Consider the following 17,985-nt stretch of genomic DNA (forward strand, 5'->3'; position numbering starts at 1 on the left):
AGGTGCCATACAAGTCCCTCACTAGAATTAATTTAATAATAGTACAGGAAAACTCACTAATACTGCAGACATTTTTAACTGATGTCGATATGTAAATGGTAGCAAATATAAGGGTCTTGTATGTCAAAAGGAATTATATTTTTGAAGGAATCTGTAATAATCTATTACAAAATTGAATATTTGACGTATGTATTTCATGGTATGAAAATCACAACAGTAATTCAAAGCAACTATGAACAGATGACACTCCTATCAATTCCATTAAAAAAACTTCCATAAAAAATTAGTGGAAGCAGTACCTAAGAGCATCAGTAACTGAATATTAAAAATCAAGTTATGCTGCTCAAATTTCACTTACAAGATTCACTTATGTACACATATATCACATAAAAAGATCTCTCTTTATAAGTTCCTACATAAAATAGCCACATACCATTTTTGTTTAGCAATGTATGTTAATTTCCTTTGTTTACTGAATACTGCTTGTAGGAACAAGAGAGTGAAATAATAATATCACAGTACATTTCAGACACATACATAGCCCTGGCAGTCATGTTTCATGACAATTATATGCAAAAAAAAAAAAAACAATAAAAGCTAATTAAAGCTAATACCCCATCCTACACTTCTTCCTGTGTATAGACTGCAAAGAACACAATTAAAAACCAATGAATTTGGTATGTGAACCTTTTGCAATCAACTCTCCTGTTGCTTTCTTTTTTAGATCAACCTCCAGGAATGCTAACGTCTTTCCAGCACGCAGTGTTTGTGCATCTATAATGACTTCTTCACCCGCTGATGCTGGTTTCATATAACTGAAACAAATATAAATAAAAACTGGTGCTAAATATGCTGTGTAAAAATCATTCACAGTATAAATATCCCCATCAGTTATTTTCTATAGATTCCTCTTAAAGATTTTAAGCAACAGACACTACCCATTACAAAATGTATGTAGCTACATCAATAAATACCAGATGATTATACTAATTATGACATGCCATATAAAACAAAAGAAGAAGTGGTATTCTTGCAGTGCTGTATATACTTTAACTAATTAATCATTTCTTGCAAAGCATTAATGCCATGCATTCCACTGCAATTTTCATAAATTGTACTTGTTTCATTCAGCACGTAAGTGTTGGACTACAACTATGGTCCAGGGTTCCATCCCCTGTTGATCCTGGTATTTTACTCTGTAACTTATAGCTTCCATTCGCCTCTGACAATAATTTGTTAATGAGATAAATGCCAAGAAGCACCATGATTCAGAGTCCATGTTTAGCTGTACGTTCCCATGTACCTGGAGCGTTAAGTGAGTACAAAGATTCAAGAAAGGCCAAGGTATACCCACTTTCAGTAAGATGTGCTTAGTAAATCACTGCAGTGTTCGAGGTTGAGAACATCTTTACATTCTAAAAAACACAATATCTTTACTTTGTTTTTTTTTTTTTCTAGCATGGTGATTCACATCTTGATCAACTGAAGCACACGCACTAATGATAGCTTGCACAACAACAACAACAACTACTACTACTACTACTACTACTAATAATAATAATAATAATAATAATAATAATAATAAACTGTATATTGTGTTTCTCCTTACACAAATTACAAATGGATATTAACACTTTATTATCCAGGTACATTGTTAAGGAGTTAGTGTAAGCATTCCAAGATCTACAGAGATACCTCTGCAAGATATTGGCTACATACTTCTCACAATACTCTTATTGCTTCCTTTGATGAAAAGGTACTTTAGTTGCTTTATTGTGCTGGCTGCTAACACAATTCCATAAGATGCCAGGCATCGAAAGTTTTCATCATTTAATAAATGGCCATTAATGACTATTTCTGATGGCATAATATAATTTGATTTGTTTGCAACTGCATAATACCTCATGAAAGTAATACTTAGGCCGCCTGAGCTATAATACAAGTTTGGCTGTTACAGTGGAGTTTTAGTCCTTATTTTTTTAATACACATTATCGAACATTGTGGCATTCCATATTTTATAATTCCTGTACATACTTCATTTTTACTCTTTGCCAGCAATTTCTCAATAACTGTCTCTTATGATGGTAACAACATTCCATTTATGCAACAGGGATGCTGTTAATGCCTCAACATTTTTGCTTCTGTAGCAAAATTTTAAAATTTGCACTAGCATAGGCTTCAGCACTTGTGAGGTCATACGCAGTTTACTTTTCAACCATATATGGGAGCTAAACTGAGGGGCAGTTAACAAGTTAATATCCACAACAAGGGTTAGTAGTCCACTGCGCACAAATTTCTTGAAAAATTTTGAAAACAAAGAAAAGAGAAGTTCTAATTTGAGGTAATTTGTTTATTTCAATGCATGATGGCAATTATCATCATCATTGTAATCGTAGTCATTGTCAATGCAAAAATGTTTCAGGTAGCTCCTCATTTATGCAAAAAGTATTCACAACATGAAGAAAGTAATTAGAAGCATTTTTGTCATTTATGTATATACAACTTTCAGGCATCTGTTAAAACAACTGGGAGTATTATTCACAGCCTCACAGTAAATTTATTCACTGATGAAATTTGCTGTCAACAAACCACTGCAGTTTATGGATAACAAGCATTCAAAAATACAACACTATAAGGAAAAATAATAATAATAATATGGACATTCCACTAGTTATTATCTTTGTCACAGGAAGGTGCATAATACATGGATAAAATACTCTTTTACAATCTGCCAAAGCAAATAAAATACTGACCCCTCTGTGGTGCAGGTAGAGTGGTGTAGCTATTAGCATCACTGGTTGGTGTGCTGTGGGTCACCAGTTCTAACCTGACTACCAGCAATTATTTGTTATTCGGTGTTATCCATTTCTGCAAGGTTGTTGAAATATCTTACATTTCTACATTGTAGAATACTCAACGTATGTATAAATATCAGCCTTTCCGGAATATTTGAAGTTTGTATAAATAACTGCCCAGGAGTTGTTGTCATTAGTAAATATGCTTTCATTGCTAAGTGTTGTATTTCACTGATGACCCTGCCTTTGGATTTGGGTTTGATTGTGGTTTCAATGTGACACTGTTTTGTGGGGACACAGGATACTTCAAAACATCTACATCACTATGGCTTCCATTACACAATATAAAAGCTGCCAACTACAAAGGCAGGAACCAGAATACAAGCTGTACTTTATTCCTAATACTTGCATATTTAGGACACACAGAGTACCAAACAGCAGTATCAGGCATCCATCATTGTTTTCCAGAGACGCAGGTCAGGACCCGACAAAATGGCTGAAACAATCTGACCAAGTCACTAAATACAACAAGGGACATGACATGATGTGTTTGGCAAAAGTGTACTGACATGATGTGTTTGGCAAAAGTGTACTTTTGCTTGGATGGCACAGCCAAGCAACGATTCTAGATGAGGAGCTCAATAGCTGGGACAAATTAGAGACCAAACTGAAAAAAATGTTTGGCGAAAATCAGCAGCAAGTCCATGTAGCAGAAGAACAAGTGTAGAACAGGGCGAAATATCATAGAGAAATGATCCAGTCATACATACCGCATGTTTTGGCCTTATGCCAAATGATGGATCTGAATATGACATAAGCTGACAAAATCTCACACTCTATCAAAGGAGTCGCAGAATACATGTACCAAGCTCTGCTGGTAAAGGATTCACAAAGACAGTGGAATTTATTGAATGATGCCAGTGAACTGAGGAAATTCAACAGAAAAGAGGCAGACAGAAGTATGACTAACTGTCGAACTTGGTCCCTATGGTAGTAGTGGAAGACCACCATAAGCTTGCCTCTCCCATGCACCATATAGTAAGAGAAGCTAGAAATGTTGGACTGTTTGCACAAGAGATAGGTGCCACGAATGTCGAACCCATATGTCAGGAGGTAACAGAAAATGTTGAAGAAGAGGAGTATCAATCTTTAACACTGGTCTTCGCCACCAGCCAAATCTGCCAGGAAGAACAGACAGGGGCAACTGTGACTATGCCGCAGCCATCAAATGACAACCCAGCACCCAACCAACACAAGTACAACCAACTCCCATGCCAAATATAGTGCCCCGCAAGAGAAAAAACATTTTGAGGACAGAGGACAACATGCTGGTGGGTTTCCACTGTGGATGCATTGGGCACGCTGCACGATACTGCACTGAAAAGAAGGCAAATTTTTGAGTACTACTGCGCTGCACAATGTCAACCGTCACAACAGTTCTATTCGTGCTAGTCAGCTACAAAGGATTATAACCAACCTGTGGGACCAAGCCCATTGCTGTATGCTGGAAGAGGGTGCTCCCCGACACACCACAGCCATTCCCCACCGTCATACTGAGGTCCTGAGTGCTTGATAGCCACTTGACTAAGGAAAACTAAGCAAGGTGACCACCTACTGGGCTGAGGCCACCGAATGTATGTTCTCCACGGAAGATAGTCACCAAGATGTCAGGAAACCTCACCAATGTCATCAACAACATCCAACTTGTCTGGGTGCGAGTCGACTCTGGCTTTTCTTTTGTTCAGTTTTGGATGCTATTGACACTAACTAAAGGAGACTATGTTCCGTGATACAAAAGTGATTGTACTGCAGGTCAAAAATGGGAAATACATCCAGCCGACAGGAACACTTGCAGCAGGAAGTATCGATGACACAACAAAGCCCTCTGAATTTGTCATTTTAATATAATGTACTCATAAAGTTATTCTCAGACTGGACTTCTTGCAGGCATCACAAGCTGTCACAGAATGCAGAAGATCAGAGATCCAGATTGACAAAGCTATACCAAGAAGCACACACAACAAAGATTGGTCTGCATGGTTGTTTGCCACAATCATCAGTGATACAAGTTCCAGTTGACAATCGAGATGCTGTGAAGCTTTTTTTTGATTGCAAAGAGCTACTCAGACTTACAAAAGAAATTTACATTCCAGCAATGATCGTAAGCATTGTACGTGGTCAAGAACTTTGAATCATTAATTGGCACTACAGCCGAACCCACCCAGGAAGGCCAGCGACAAAGGATCATGCTCCACTACCACTACAGACAATGCAGGGGAGGACACTGCTATCAAACTGCTAATACAATCTGGACTGACCGAGGAACAATACCAGCAAGCGACAGCCACTCTGCGTCAATTTTCGGTGCTTTCATATCCTGAGTGGAGAAAAAGATAGACGGAGAGGCCAATTGCAAAGCACCGTACCGTCACTGGGAATCAGCCATCAATTAGCCAGCTCTCATATGGAATGTTGCCAGCTGAATGATAGATAATGCATGAGGAGCTGGCAAAGATGCAGCAAGAGGATATCCCTGAACCAAGAGTCCTCGGCTCTCTCCTGTAGTCCTCGTGAAGGAGGAGGACGGCACATGGCGTTTCTGTGTCAACTGCTGATGATTGAACAAAATCGTGAAGAAAGATGAATATTCATTGCCCCATAATGGTTGGTTGGTTGGTTTGGGGAAGACCAGACAGCTTGGTCATCGGTCTCATCGGATTAGGGAAGGATGGGGAAGGAAGTCGGCCGTGCCCTTTCAGAGGAACCATCCCGGCATTTGCCTGGAGTGATTTAGGGAAATCACGCCCCATAATGATGTCACCCTAAACTACTTGAAAGAAGCAAAGTATTTCTCAACTCTGAACATGCAGACAGGTTATTGGCAAACTGAAGATGAGAAGACTGACTGGGAAGAGACTGCCTTCATAGCTCCATAGTTAAAAGTTATAATGTTTGGAATGTATAATGTTCCAGCCACCTTGGATTATATGATCGACTACCAACTTCAACAACTTTGATGGGCACTGTGTCTCTGCTAACTGGCTGTTGTTTTTTCAAAAACATTTGAAGAACATCTAAGATGCCTGACAACCATGTTGAAGTGTGTTGAGACTGCAGACCTCTGCCTGAATTAAAAAAAAAAAAAAAAAAAAAAAAAGTGCCTCTTTGCCACTCACGAAATAAAAATCTTGGGGCACCTAGTGGACAGCTATGGAGACCATCCTGATCCGGAGGAAATAAGAGGAGTCACATATTTTCTGGCCCCTTGGGACATTCATGATGTAAGCAGTTTTCTCGAAATGTGCTTTTACTAACGGCAATTCACAAAAGGGCTTCTGTATCAAGGCATGTTCCTTGAAATAACTACTGCTGGGGACACCAAATTTTCTAGAAATGAGGTGCGATGAAGACCATTCCTTTTCCTTAAGGAAGTGCTATCATCATCTCCATTTCTAGCACTGTATGGCAAGAATGCCAAGACATAATTTCACACTGACACTAGTCATTATGGGATACATGCAGTTCTAGTCCACATTTAGAAAGGTGCTGAAATTGTGATACTTTAGGCTTTCAGAGTACTCTCCAAGTCCTAGGTGAACTACTCTACAACTTAGAAGGAGTGGCTTGCAGTAATTTGGGCCATCAATCAGCTCCGGCCATATTTATTTATTAAGCCAATCACTGCTGTGACAGACTACCATTCCCTATAATGGCTGCCTAGCCTGAAGGATCTGTTGGCTTGACCGGCGAAATGGGTACTGTAGCTTCAGAAGTACATTGTCAAAGTGGATGCAAACACAAATACGTTGAATGACTTTCAAGAAATTCTTTGGTGGAACACAGGAGTGTTATTGAAATCTCAGTCATGGCTGCATGAGATGACATTGCTGCTGAACAAATGGAAGCCTTGAAAAGAAGAGGAACCAACCAAAGTAGAACTCCAGTTAAAAAACAGGAACTATGATCCAATAGGGTGGCCAGGTCTCTACTTATCCATTAGACACTATGTGAACCCTGTAAGGAATGCCAATAATGGAAGGACTTGCCACAATTGCCTCTGGGGCACCTGGTACCAATCCCATATACAGTAGCACCATTCCACTGAACTGTAATTGAACCTCTTAGGAAGTTCTCAGAGTGGATAAACTGGAATCTATGGATAATAGTCTGCACCCACTATGCTCTCACCGAAGCTGTGCCAGTGCTGAAGCCCTCGAAATTTCAGAGCTCCTTGTGGAAGACATCAGTTTGAAGCACGAAGCACCCCATCTGATTACCTCGGACTGTGGAAAAGTTTTCCAATCAAGACTAGTTTTAGAGGTAATTTCACATTGTGACATCACCCACAGAACAGCAACCATCCACAGGTGAATGACCTCACACAATGCTTCAATAAGAAATTGGCAGATATACTCTCCCTCGATGTACGCTGTACTTTCTGCTCCACAGTCAGGAGGCCACAACAGAAATGGATATACTGTTCCTGTTTCAACTGAACGATACTTAGAATGACTATGTGAAACACCTCATCAGCAGGGCCGAAGAAGCAAGGCAGCTGGCTTGCTCATGGACCCTGGACACCCAGAAGAAAAACTGACGGCATTATATCACCAAAGGCCAGCCAGTGAGATATAGCCCAAAAGACTTGTTATGGATTTTTATACATGTACAGGTAATGGGGAGTACTGAAAAAAAGTTACTAAAGTGTTACTGATGTCACATATCAACTTTAGGAGTATGACCCTTCATCAATACGACAAGCATGCAGAGATGTTGTCAATGTGCTCTATATGAAGCCAAGCTATAGTCCAAAGGTGCTGACTGACAATGGGAGGTTCAATGACACTGAAGACCCACTTGACAACTGTGAAGCTTTGCAGAGGGAGCAGAGTCATGAGCTGTGCTGCACACGGTGTGGCTTACTGACTAACCTTGACAGATAAAGTGCAAGTATCACCAGTGGGCCATTCCATGTCAAGTGGTCTACTTTCGGAAAAAGTTTCTGCATGATCGTAATGAATTTTGTGTGAACATTCAAGTTTTCAATAAACGCTGGTGAAGATTCACAATCACTAGTTTAATACTTTCAGAGATATACTCATTTCTTTAACCCCATAGCGCAACTACCAACAGTGCACCCATGGGTCTTTGGCAATTTTGAGACATAATATTTCAGCAATATTTTCTTGAAAGTAAAAAAAAGGGCCATCTTGCACGACATTTTACACTCTTAGGTGAAATAATATAATCCATTTCGTCGTCAATTTTCTTTGAGATAATCTGAAGCAAAGTCGGCTGAAAAAATAGACGCTCGAAAAAATGTCAAGTTTAGCTTTTTATACATCTGGAAGTAATAGCAGAATAAACCTGAAACTTTGCACGTAATAACTACCAATACAAACTCTTAGAACATAACATTTCATTCTCCTACCACTTTCCAACAGTTTACAAACTGAGGGCAAAGTTTTGGCCCACTTTTATAAACAAAAGTCTTCTGCAAACTCTTTTAAGCTGTTTGCATTAGAGTGACCACATTCTAAACCTCATAAAATCTCGATCTGGTTTAGCAATGCAAGCATTTATGGCCCTGAATAATGGCAACAAGATGGAACTGCATTGAAAACGGGCCCAATTTTGCTGGAACGCAAATTAAAATCTGACATCTTTTTTTTGTTGTACAATAGTTTTGTACTCTCTGTGGAAGAAAATTCTTGACGACCATGAAGTGAACTGAGTCAGAAAAACTGCAAATAAGTAGTCTTTTTGTCTTTTAGACATCTCTACAGCAGTCAGCTCTAAAACTCCTTTTATAAAAAATGAAATGGAATACGAAATCCAATGAATTGTTTTCTCTTTTTCATGGCTCTGATAATCTGAGGCAATCACATTTAAAAAGTGTAAATTTTTGGTTTCTGTCTTGTTGAAATTTGTTCCCAAACAATCCCATCCATGACGACATATGACCAGCAGTATAGTTTTCCTCGATACGCTACCGCAAATTAATTAAACTGATAAAAATTCTAGTAGCTTGTAGTAAACATAAGCTTTGGATCCTCTTTTATCTTTGGTCTCAAACACTTATTGAAATGTATTATTAGGCTTGGGATCCTGTGTAAAGAAACCCTCGTCAGGCTCAGTAAACCGTGGTAGGGAAACCCGCCAGTGGCTGCTGCTGCACAGCTCCTGGGCAAAGGGGATGCTGATTTCCTCACTTTAAAAGGAACAAGTGGTGGTTAAGCCATCATGGACCACAGCAATACATTAATACAATTTTCAACAATACACTAATGTCCCACACAAACTGCAAACTATGCTAACACAAAGTATGCTATACCTTAAACTGGAATTAAACTAGCTCATCAGTAGCATTACTAATAATTCTCTAGAACATGAATCAATCCCGAAAAATGTCAGGAAGACTGCTGTGACTTTCACCAAAATTTGCACAATGTGACAAACCCGAAGGCTATTTACATGGAGAGTGCTGCAGTGTCATCCAATAATTTTACTACCATGATCTCCACTGCCATGGTGGTTGTCGTCGTCTTCAGTCCTGAGACTGGTTTGATGCAGCTCTCCATGCTACTCCTGTGCAAGCTTCTTCATCTTCCAGTACCTACTGCAACCTACATCCTTCTGAATCTGCTTAGTGTATTCATCTCTTGGTCTCCCTCTACGATTTTTACCCTCCACGCTGCCCTCCAATTGGTGATCCTTTGATGCCTCAGAACATGTTCTACCAACCGATCCCTTCTCCTAGTCAAGTTGTGCCACAAACTTCTCTTCTCCCCAATCGTATTCAATACTTCCTCATTAGTTATGTGATCTACCCATCTAATCTTCAGCATTATTGTGTAGCCCCACATTTCAAAAGCTTCAATTCTCTTCTTGTCCAAACTATTTATCGTCCATGTTCCACACAAATACTTTCAGAAACGACTTCCCGACACTTAAATCTATACTCGATGTTAACAAATTTCTCTTCTTCAGAAATGCTTTCCTTGCCATTGCCAGTCTACATTTTATATCCTCTCTACTTCGACCATCATCAGTTATCTTGCTCCCCAAATAATAAAACTCCTTTACTACTTTAAGTGTCTCATTCCCTAATCTAATTCCCTCAGCATCACCCGACTTAATTTGACTACATTCCATTATCCTCGTTTTGCTTTTATTGATGTTCATCTATTATCCTCCTTTCAAGACACTGTCCATTCCGTTCAACTGCTCTTCCAGGTCCTTTGCTGTCTCTGACAGAATTGCAATGTAATCAGCGAACCTCAACGTTTTTATTTCTTCTCCATGGATTTTAATACCTACTCCGAATTTTGCTTTTGTTTCCTTCACTGCTTGCTCAATGTACAGATTGAACAACATCGGGGAGAGGCTACAACCCTGTCTTACTCCCTTCCCAACAACTGCTTCCCTTTCATGCCCCTCGACTCTTATAACTGCCATCTGGTTTCTGTACAAATTGTAAATAGCTTTTCACTCCCTGTATTTTACCCCTGCCACCTTCAGAATTTGAAATAGAGTATTCCAGTCAACATTGTCAAACGCTTTCTCCAAGTCTACAAATGCTAGAAATGTAGGTTTGCCTTTCCTTAATCTAGCTTCTAAGATAAGTCGTAGGGTCAGTATTGCCTCACGTGTTCTAATATTTCTACGGAATCCAAACTGATCTTCCCCGAGGTCGGCTTCTATCAGTTTTTCCATTCGTCTGTAAAGAATTCGCGTTAGTATTTTGCAGCCGTGACTTATTAAACTGATAGATCAGTAATTTTCACATCTGTCAACACCTGCTTTCTTTGGGATTGGAATTATTATATTCTTCTTGAAGTCTGAAGGTATTACGCCTGTCTCATACATCTTGCTCACCAGATGGTAGAGTTTTGTCAGGACTGGCTCTCCCAAGGCTGTCAGTAGTTCTAATGGAATGTTGTCTACTCCCGGGGCCTTGTTCCGACTTAGGTCTTTCAGTGCTCTGCCAAACTCTTCATGCAGTATTGTATCTCCAATTTCATCTTCATCTACATCCTTTTCCATTTCCATAACATTGTCTTCAAGAACATCGCCCCTCTATAGACCCTCTATATACTCCTTCCACCTTTCTGCTTTCCCTTCTTTGCTTAGAACTGGGTTTCCATCAAAGCTCTTGATATTCATGCAAGTGGTTCTCTTATCTTCAAAGGTCTCTATAATTTTCACGTAGGCAGTATCTATCTTACCCCTAGTGAGATAAGCCTCTACATCCTTACATTTGTTCTCTAGCCATCCCTGCTTAGCCATTTTGCACTTCCTGTCGATCTCATTTTTGAGACGTTTGTATTCCTTTTTGCCTGCTTCATTTACTGCATTTTTATATTTTCTCCTTTCATCAATTAAATTCTTTATTTCTTCTGTTACACTTACCTACTTGATCCTCTGCTGCCTTCACTACTTCATCCCTCAAAGCTACCCATTCTTCTTCTACTGTATTTCTTTCCCCCATTCTTGTCAATTGTTCCCTTATGCTCTCCCTGAAACTCTGTACAACCTCTGGTTCTTTCAGAGTATCCAGGTCTCATCTCCTTAAATTCCCACCTTTTTGCAGTTTCTTCAGTTTTAATTTACAGTTTATAACCAATAGATTGTGGTCAGAGTCCACATCTGCCCCTGGAAATATCTTACAATTTAAAACCTGGTTCCTAAATCTTTGTCTTACCATTGTATAATCTATCTGAAACCTGTCAGTATCTCCAGGCTTTTTCCATGTGTACAACCTTCTTTTATGATTCTTGAACCAAGTGTTAGCTATGATTAAGTTGTGCTCTGTGCAAAATTCTACCAGGCGTCTTCCTCTTTCAATTCTTACCCCCAATCCATATTCACCTACTACGTTTCCTTCTCTCCCTTTTCCTACTGACGAATTCCAGTCACCCATGACTATTAAATTTTCATCTCCCTTCACTATCTGAATAATTTCTTTGATTTCATCATACATTTCTTCAATTTCTTCGTCATCTGCAGAGCTAGTTGGCATATAAACTTGTACTACTGTAGTAGGCGTGGGCTTTGTGCCTATCTTGGCCACAATAATGCGTTCACTATGCTGTTTGTAGTAGCTTACTCGCATTCCTATTTTCCTATTCATTATTAAACCTACTCCTGCATTGCCCCTATTTGACTTTGTATTTATAACCCTGTATTCGCCTGACCAGAAGTCTTGTTCCTCCTGCCACCGAACTTCACTAATTCCCACTATATCTAACTTTAACCTATCCATTTCCCTTTTTAAATTTTCTAACCTACCTGCCCGATTAAGGGATCTGACATTCCACGCTCCGGTCCGTAGAACGCCAGTTTTCTTTCGCCTGATAACGACATCCTCTTGAGTAGTCCCCGCCCGGAGATCCGAAAGGGGGACTATTTTACCTCCGGAATATTTTACCCAAGAGGATGCCATCATCATTTAACAATACAGTAAAGCTCCATGCCCTCGGGAAAAATTACGGCTGTAGTTTCCCCTTGTTTGCAGCCGTTTGCAGTACCAGCACAGCAAGGCCGTTTTGGTTAGTGTTACAAGGCCAGATCAGTCAATCATCCAGACTGTTGCCCCTGCAACTACTGAAAAGGCTGCTGCCCCTTTTCAGGAACCACACGTTTGTCTGGCCTCTCAACAGATACCCCTCCGTTGTGGTTGCACCTACGGTACGGACGGCTATCTGTATCGCTGAGGCACGCAAGCCTCCCCACAAACGGCAAGGTCCATGGTTCATGGTGGGGTGGGGGTGGGGGCGGGGACTCTGCCATGGTAATGCGCAGTTAAACTGTGAAGTTAAAAAAAAAAAAAAAAAAACATTTTGATTCTGTAGCTCTAGAACAAAAGCAGACTGAAATATGTCACAATGAGTCATGACAGAATTCACCCCTTTTCTGAAGGTTTTCAAGTTATCTGGTGTCAATAATAAACTAGCTTTTGGTAGTAAGTGTTATACTTCACTCACAACCCTGCCTTCGGATTTGAACTCTATTGTGGTTTCAATGTGACAACATCAGAAGAAGAAGAAGAAGAAGAAGAAGAAGAAGCTGAAGCATTTTCAAATATAAAGTTATCTTTCCTTAATAACTTCTTCTGTACCACGGAAGAGTTCTCAAATAGAAACAAGCAGTTAATAAGAAACCCATAAATGGCCAACAGGTAACAAGATTTTGTTTTTTTAAACTGCCTATGCAATCTTTTGCTCAGTTAACAGTTGTACACCATGGCTATTGTGAAAGTCACATACGGAGCATCTAATAACTAATGAAATAAAGAAACCACATCAGAGCTTCCTAATAATAAAGCAGAACTGTAATGGCCAACAATTAAAAGCAGCTGAATTATAGGCATGGTGCGCCATGGGAAATACTGTTTCACCTCTGGTGGCTAATTTATTTATGAATTATTTAGAAGACATTTTACTATCTTTTGTGGCTTTGGCTTTACAACCAACTGTGTTCTGGACATAAAAAGGAATAGCATTGGGCTCAGTGGTCAGACTATGAGTTTCCATTACAACAGCCATACGGCATCTAGTCAAAACACTGGAACAAGAAACAATGATGTCCCAGGCATATCCCCACTAGAAGTTGAAAAGTATTACAACTAGATTATGAATCAAATGATAAAGAGCCTGCCGTGCATTACCTCACATTGATGTTTACAGAAACACCTGGCACGCCTTTTCCATATGTCATTAAAGCATATGTCGAAATCTGGTCAACCAATGTTGCTGTGAATCCACCATGCAGTGTACCACCCACATTCTGATGTTCTTGTGCAACAGTGAATTCTGCCAGACATTTTCCCTCACCCGCAGATATTATGCGTATCTGAAAATGGAAAGTCGATGGTGTTAAAGCGAAAACAAAGAGAAACAAAATGTAAATATTGAATAATTTCCAGAATGAATTTTCACTCTTCAACAAAGTCTTTGCCGATTTGTAACTTCTTGTCAGATTAGAACTCTTCACCAGACTCGTACCTGGGACCTTTGGCCTTTGTGAGCAAGTTCTCTATAGACTGTGCTATCCAAGACTGACTCACCGTCACATATTTACTTCCACCAATACCTTTTTCCCTACCTAATCCACCAGAAAGTTTCAAATTAGAGTACATTCCACAGCGCAGTGAAAATTCACTCTGAAAACAATCCCCTGGTTGTGGCTAAGTCATTTTTCTGCAATATTATTTCCTCCAGGAGTGATAGTGCTGCAAGGTATGCAGGGGAACTTCAGCGAAATTTGGAAGGTAGGGATGTTCTGGCAGACGTAAAGCTGTAAGGGTAAGTTGTGAGTCTTTGAGAGTTCAGGGGGGAGGCAAATGCAATTATTTTGCAGATAAATTGTCCTAGAAAACAAATTCTACAAAAACTGAGTACCATAATTGGCAGTACTTAATTTAGTTTCAATAAGTATGAAAAATATGTATCTCCAAAGCCTAACAAACCATACTTATTGTACATGTAACCTGCATATAAAATTCTAGGTATAACTGGGAGAGTTATTTTGCCTTTGCAAATCAAAGCAAAACATTATGTTAGCACAGAAGTTATGGACTGCTACAATCAAGCAATATGTTTGGTATAACTAATGCTTGAAGCAAATTAGAATAACACTGTTACTACAGCAGTTCTATGTACACTGAAATGCTACATTAGAAAATACGAAGACATGTCTTATTCATGTGCAACGTGACTAGACATCAACATACCTACACTCATTCCACTACATGCTTAGAAATAACATGGTTGAGGGCACAGTGTGGATTTCTAAATGGTTCTGATATTGAGTTACACATACACACATAGAATGAGAAGTTACTTGACTCTTTGCAAAATAAATTACAAGCAACTTGTATATTCAGTGATCTGTCAAAGGCATCTGACTGCATAAAATGCAACATCCTATTCAATAAATTATAATACTACATTGTCTCAGGAAGTTATGTGAAATGTTTCAAGTAATATTTATCCAAGAATATAGTCCTGTATCCAAAAGGCACATTCCCTGTTGTATAGTCTGTTTTGTTTGCAGTTGGTACAAACATTTGATGAATAGGATATGAAATGTAGTTTTAAAAAGATGAGATGTTGAGTTTCAAACAGGCACAATGAAAATCCTGCTATACATTTAAGCTTTCAGTCAGAAGGCCTTGTCCTGAACACAAAGAGTTTAACAAAAGCTTTTATTGAATTTCCACAGGCATTAATAAATGACCAAATCATTGTCATTAATTCTAAAAAAAAAAAAGTTCAGAACTTGTAAGAGGTTACATGTATGGGAGTACAAGCACATGCAAGAGGTCGGACAGTGTCAAATTCTTGGAAGTATGAATGATAAATTTGGTTGGTGGGAAATACAACTAAACTGCTGCAACTTCCATACAAATTTTTGTTTACATGCAAATTTCAGAGCCCTGAAGTCTGTATCACAAATCAATTGTGGTAGAAATTCATGAACACCTTGCTGCAGCATGGTCAAAGAACTGGATACATTAATAACTGCTTCTCAGTATACTTAATCCTTAATGAAGTTTGACGTTAATAATATACCTCTCAAGTCAACAGTTCAGGTTTATGCAGTTAATAACAGTAACAACAATAATCTGTGTAAAGACTTAAAATCACTTACTTAGGTCCACTAAGGTGTCCATTACTGAGGAACACCAATTTTCAATGAATTCACAGCAACCACAAAAATGTTACATTACTTATAAAGTTCAAGACAGGCCAAAAGGGTTTATCTGTGAACAATTCCTTCTATTTTAACAATGAATTTCTTAGCAAGACCAACTGATGTAGGCCTACTTGATATTAGCGATTTCACTGTAGTAATGCTATGCATAGATATATCTACAAAATGGATTCAGATAAAAACAGAAAACCAGTATATTACATAAATAGAAGTAGTGACTGCTAGAATGTTTACTGAAGCCCTACAGGAATAACAGCTGCACACAATTACAGGAAACAGTGCTTATGAAAACTTAAGCTTATTGCAAACACATTCTTCATACTAAGTTGTATATCTCCTAAAGGAAAGAGGCAAAAACATGGGAAGGTTAAATTATGTTGTATACTCTGAGCTTTTGAACCCACAGTCTAAAGCAATAAACAATCGGTAACAAAGGGCTGAAACTCCATATGCCAGTACCGCTGGCTTTGGAAAAAAGAAAACTGGAAACAGAACCAAAGGTGAGCAGTGCCCCAGTACTGTAATTATTATGTATCTCCAATCTTTCTTAACACTATCACGCAAAAGTGACCAGATCAAATCTCTGTACTTGCAATATAATATACCGGTAACTGTTTGTGTCTGTTGACAAAAAAATTAATTACACTTTGATATATGATAATACATGAAAAAGATAAGAATAGTCTTCAGTTTGGAATCTAAATTTGAATGGAATATGAATCGGACGAGAGATTCAGTTTAATAGTATCCTCACTTATAAATGCTCAGTCATGCACACACAGTGGGATTTCGAAGAATGCTTTCGTTTTCCGTCTGAGTGCGTGCACCTCTTATTCTTTTAACAGAAAATTGTACCGGTGTTCTCATTATCGTTGGTTCATCGCCTTGAGTAATCTACTAAACGTAACGTCCTTCACCGCTTACGCCACATCGCGCCACAAATTACTAGTGCTTCCACAAGGTTGTATTAAAACTCACCTTGTTTAGCAGTCTTTCAAACCCATTTGCCTCAACACATCTTTTGGCTATAGATGCAATAAAGTTCGCTCCTTGTCCTGCCATTCTCAGTCAAATAGATGTAAATGCTCGACGATCACGAGATAGCTAATAATACCAATAACAAGCTGCAGCTGAATGTCATTGCACGTTTCTTTGCAAGAAAGAAGATAAATCTGAATAACAACAAGCAGGATGTTTAACATTAACCCAGCAATTAAAATACGGCAACGTTTATAGATCGCTATTCCAGCGAGCGAATGCTACGTCAGTGCGTAATTTCCCTTTTTACTTTAAGCAAAAGCACCAAATGTACACTCCGCTTTTCCTGAAATGAAATTCGTACGATAATACATTACTAAACATACTATACAGCCTCATAACACAGCTACCGACAACTACTACACATGTTTTTAGCAGCGATTTGATTGACGAACGACGGTAATACCAGTTACGTTAGGGAGATCAGGTTATTTTTTTATGACTCCTAAATACGAACTTTTCCACACAGCTGTCCCAAAACGGTGTGCTTACAATTCGAAGGGAACTAATTTCGATTGGCAGAAGCAAAGGCAGTCAATAAAACATCAATTCAACCACGGCCACCTGTATAGTGGCCGTGATTCTACCCAAGATTAAAGAGATCTGTGAAGTGCGAACAGTGGTCAGCTGCTACTGGAGTTTGATCAATTAGTTGCTTAAAAATTACCTATTTGTTACTGGATTGGTAATTGTGATCCTACTATCAATTTGCTCCACAAGTAAATGCAATATTCATTCATTCACTTTAAACCCAGTAATTGAGAAATCACAGAGATATGGGGCTCATGTTTAATGCATTTTCACATGTGGTATTACGTTTGCAAACACATGAGATACAACCAGTCACCAGTTCTGTAAAGTTTTCTGTTATTTTCAAATGAAGAGACATATCGTAATTGATGTTTTCGGCAAATTTCGAAGATTCACACTGGACGTAATTTCAAAACTTTCCACATTCCACAATGCATTTCAAATGGGCGAATTCACATAGGCCGTCAAAGTAAAAAAAACGAAGCGTAGGTATTTCTTAGGAAGAAAGTTTTGAGGCTTACATTGGGAGGGGATTGTAACGCCGTCTGGGAACTCGGAGATTCTCACCGTGCTCACACATGTTACATCAGAGGATTTCGTACTTCTTAATGCGTATTTTATTGTCCAGTTCGTTTTCGTGAGACATTGCAAATGCTATATGATGAGTGGGATTTTTTTCAAGAATGTTCTTCATCTGTTTTGTTATTATTATTATTATACCTTTTTGCTTCTAATAGTGTTTTACTCGAATATTATACTTTTATTCAACTTGTATTTTATTCATCTCATAAGATATATTTTACAGACCATCCGATCGTATTGTACAGGAGATATCTCAATTTTTGCCTTATGATAGGACTGTACATAATTCTCTAACACTATTTTTACCAGCACAGGTTTATG

General features: G+C 38.8%; 1 protein-coding gene across 1 annotated transcript; it reads right to left on the reverse strand.

Annotated features, from left to right (window-relative positions):
• Positions 1-217: 217 nt before the first annotated feature.
• Positions 218-17,101, reverse strand: LOC126260106 (acyl-coenzyme A thioesterase 13-like). Its single transcript, XM_049957337.1, has 4 exons — positions 16,958-17,101; positions 16,492-16,837; positions 13,466-13,650; positions 218-815 (listed from the first exon to the last, which is right to left on the reverse strand). The coding sequence occupies exons 2-4, from the start codon at positions 16,573-16,575 to the stop codon at positions 659-661; spliced, it is 426 nt and encodes a 141-aa protein (XP_049813294.1). The 5' UTR covers positions 16,576-16,837; positions 16,958-17,101; the 3' UTR covers positions 218-658.
• Positions 17,102-17,985: the final 884 nt, after the last annotated feature.

The sequence above is a fragment of the Schistocerca nitens genome, chromosome 5 (assembly GCF_023898315.1).
Source record: "Schistocerca nitens isolate TAMUIC-IGC-003100 chromosome 5, iqSchNite1.1, whole genome shotgun sequence".
Classification (NCBI taxonomy): domain Eukaryota; kingdom Metazoa; phylum Arthropoda; class Insecta; order Orthoptera; family Acrididae; genus Schistocerca; species Schistocerca nitens.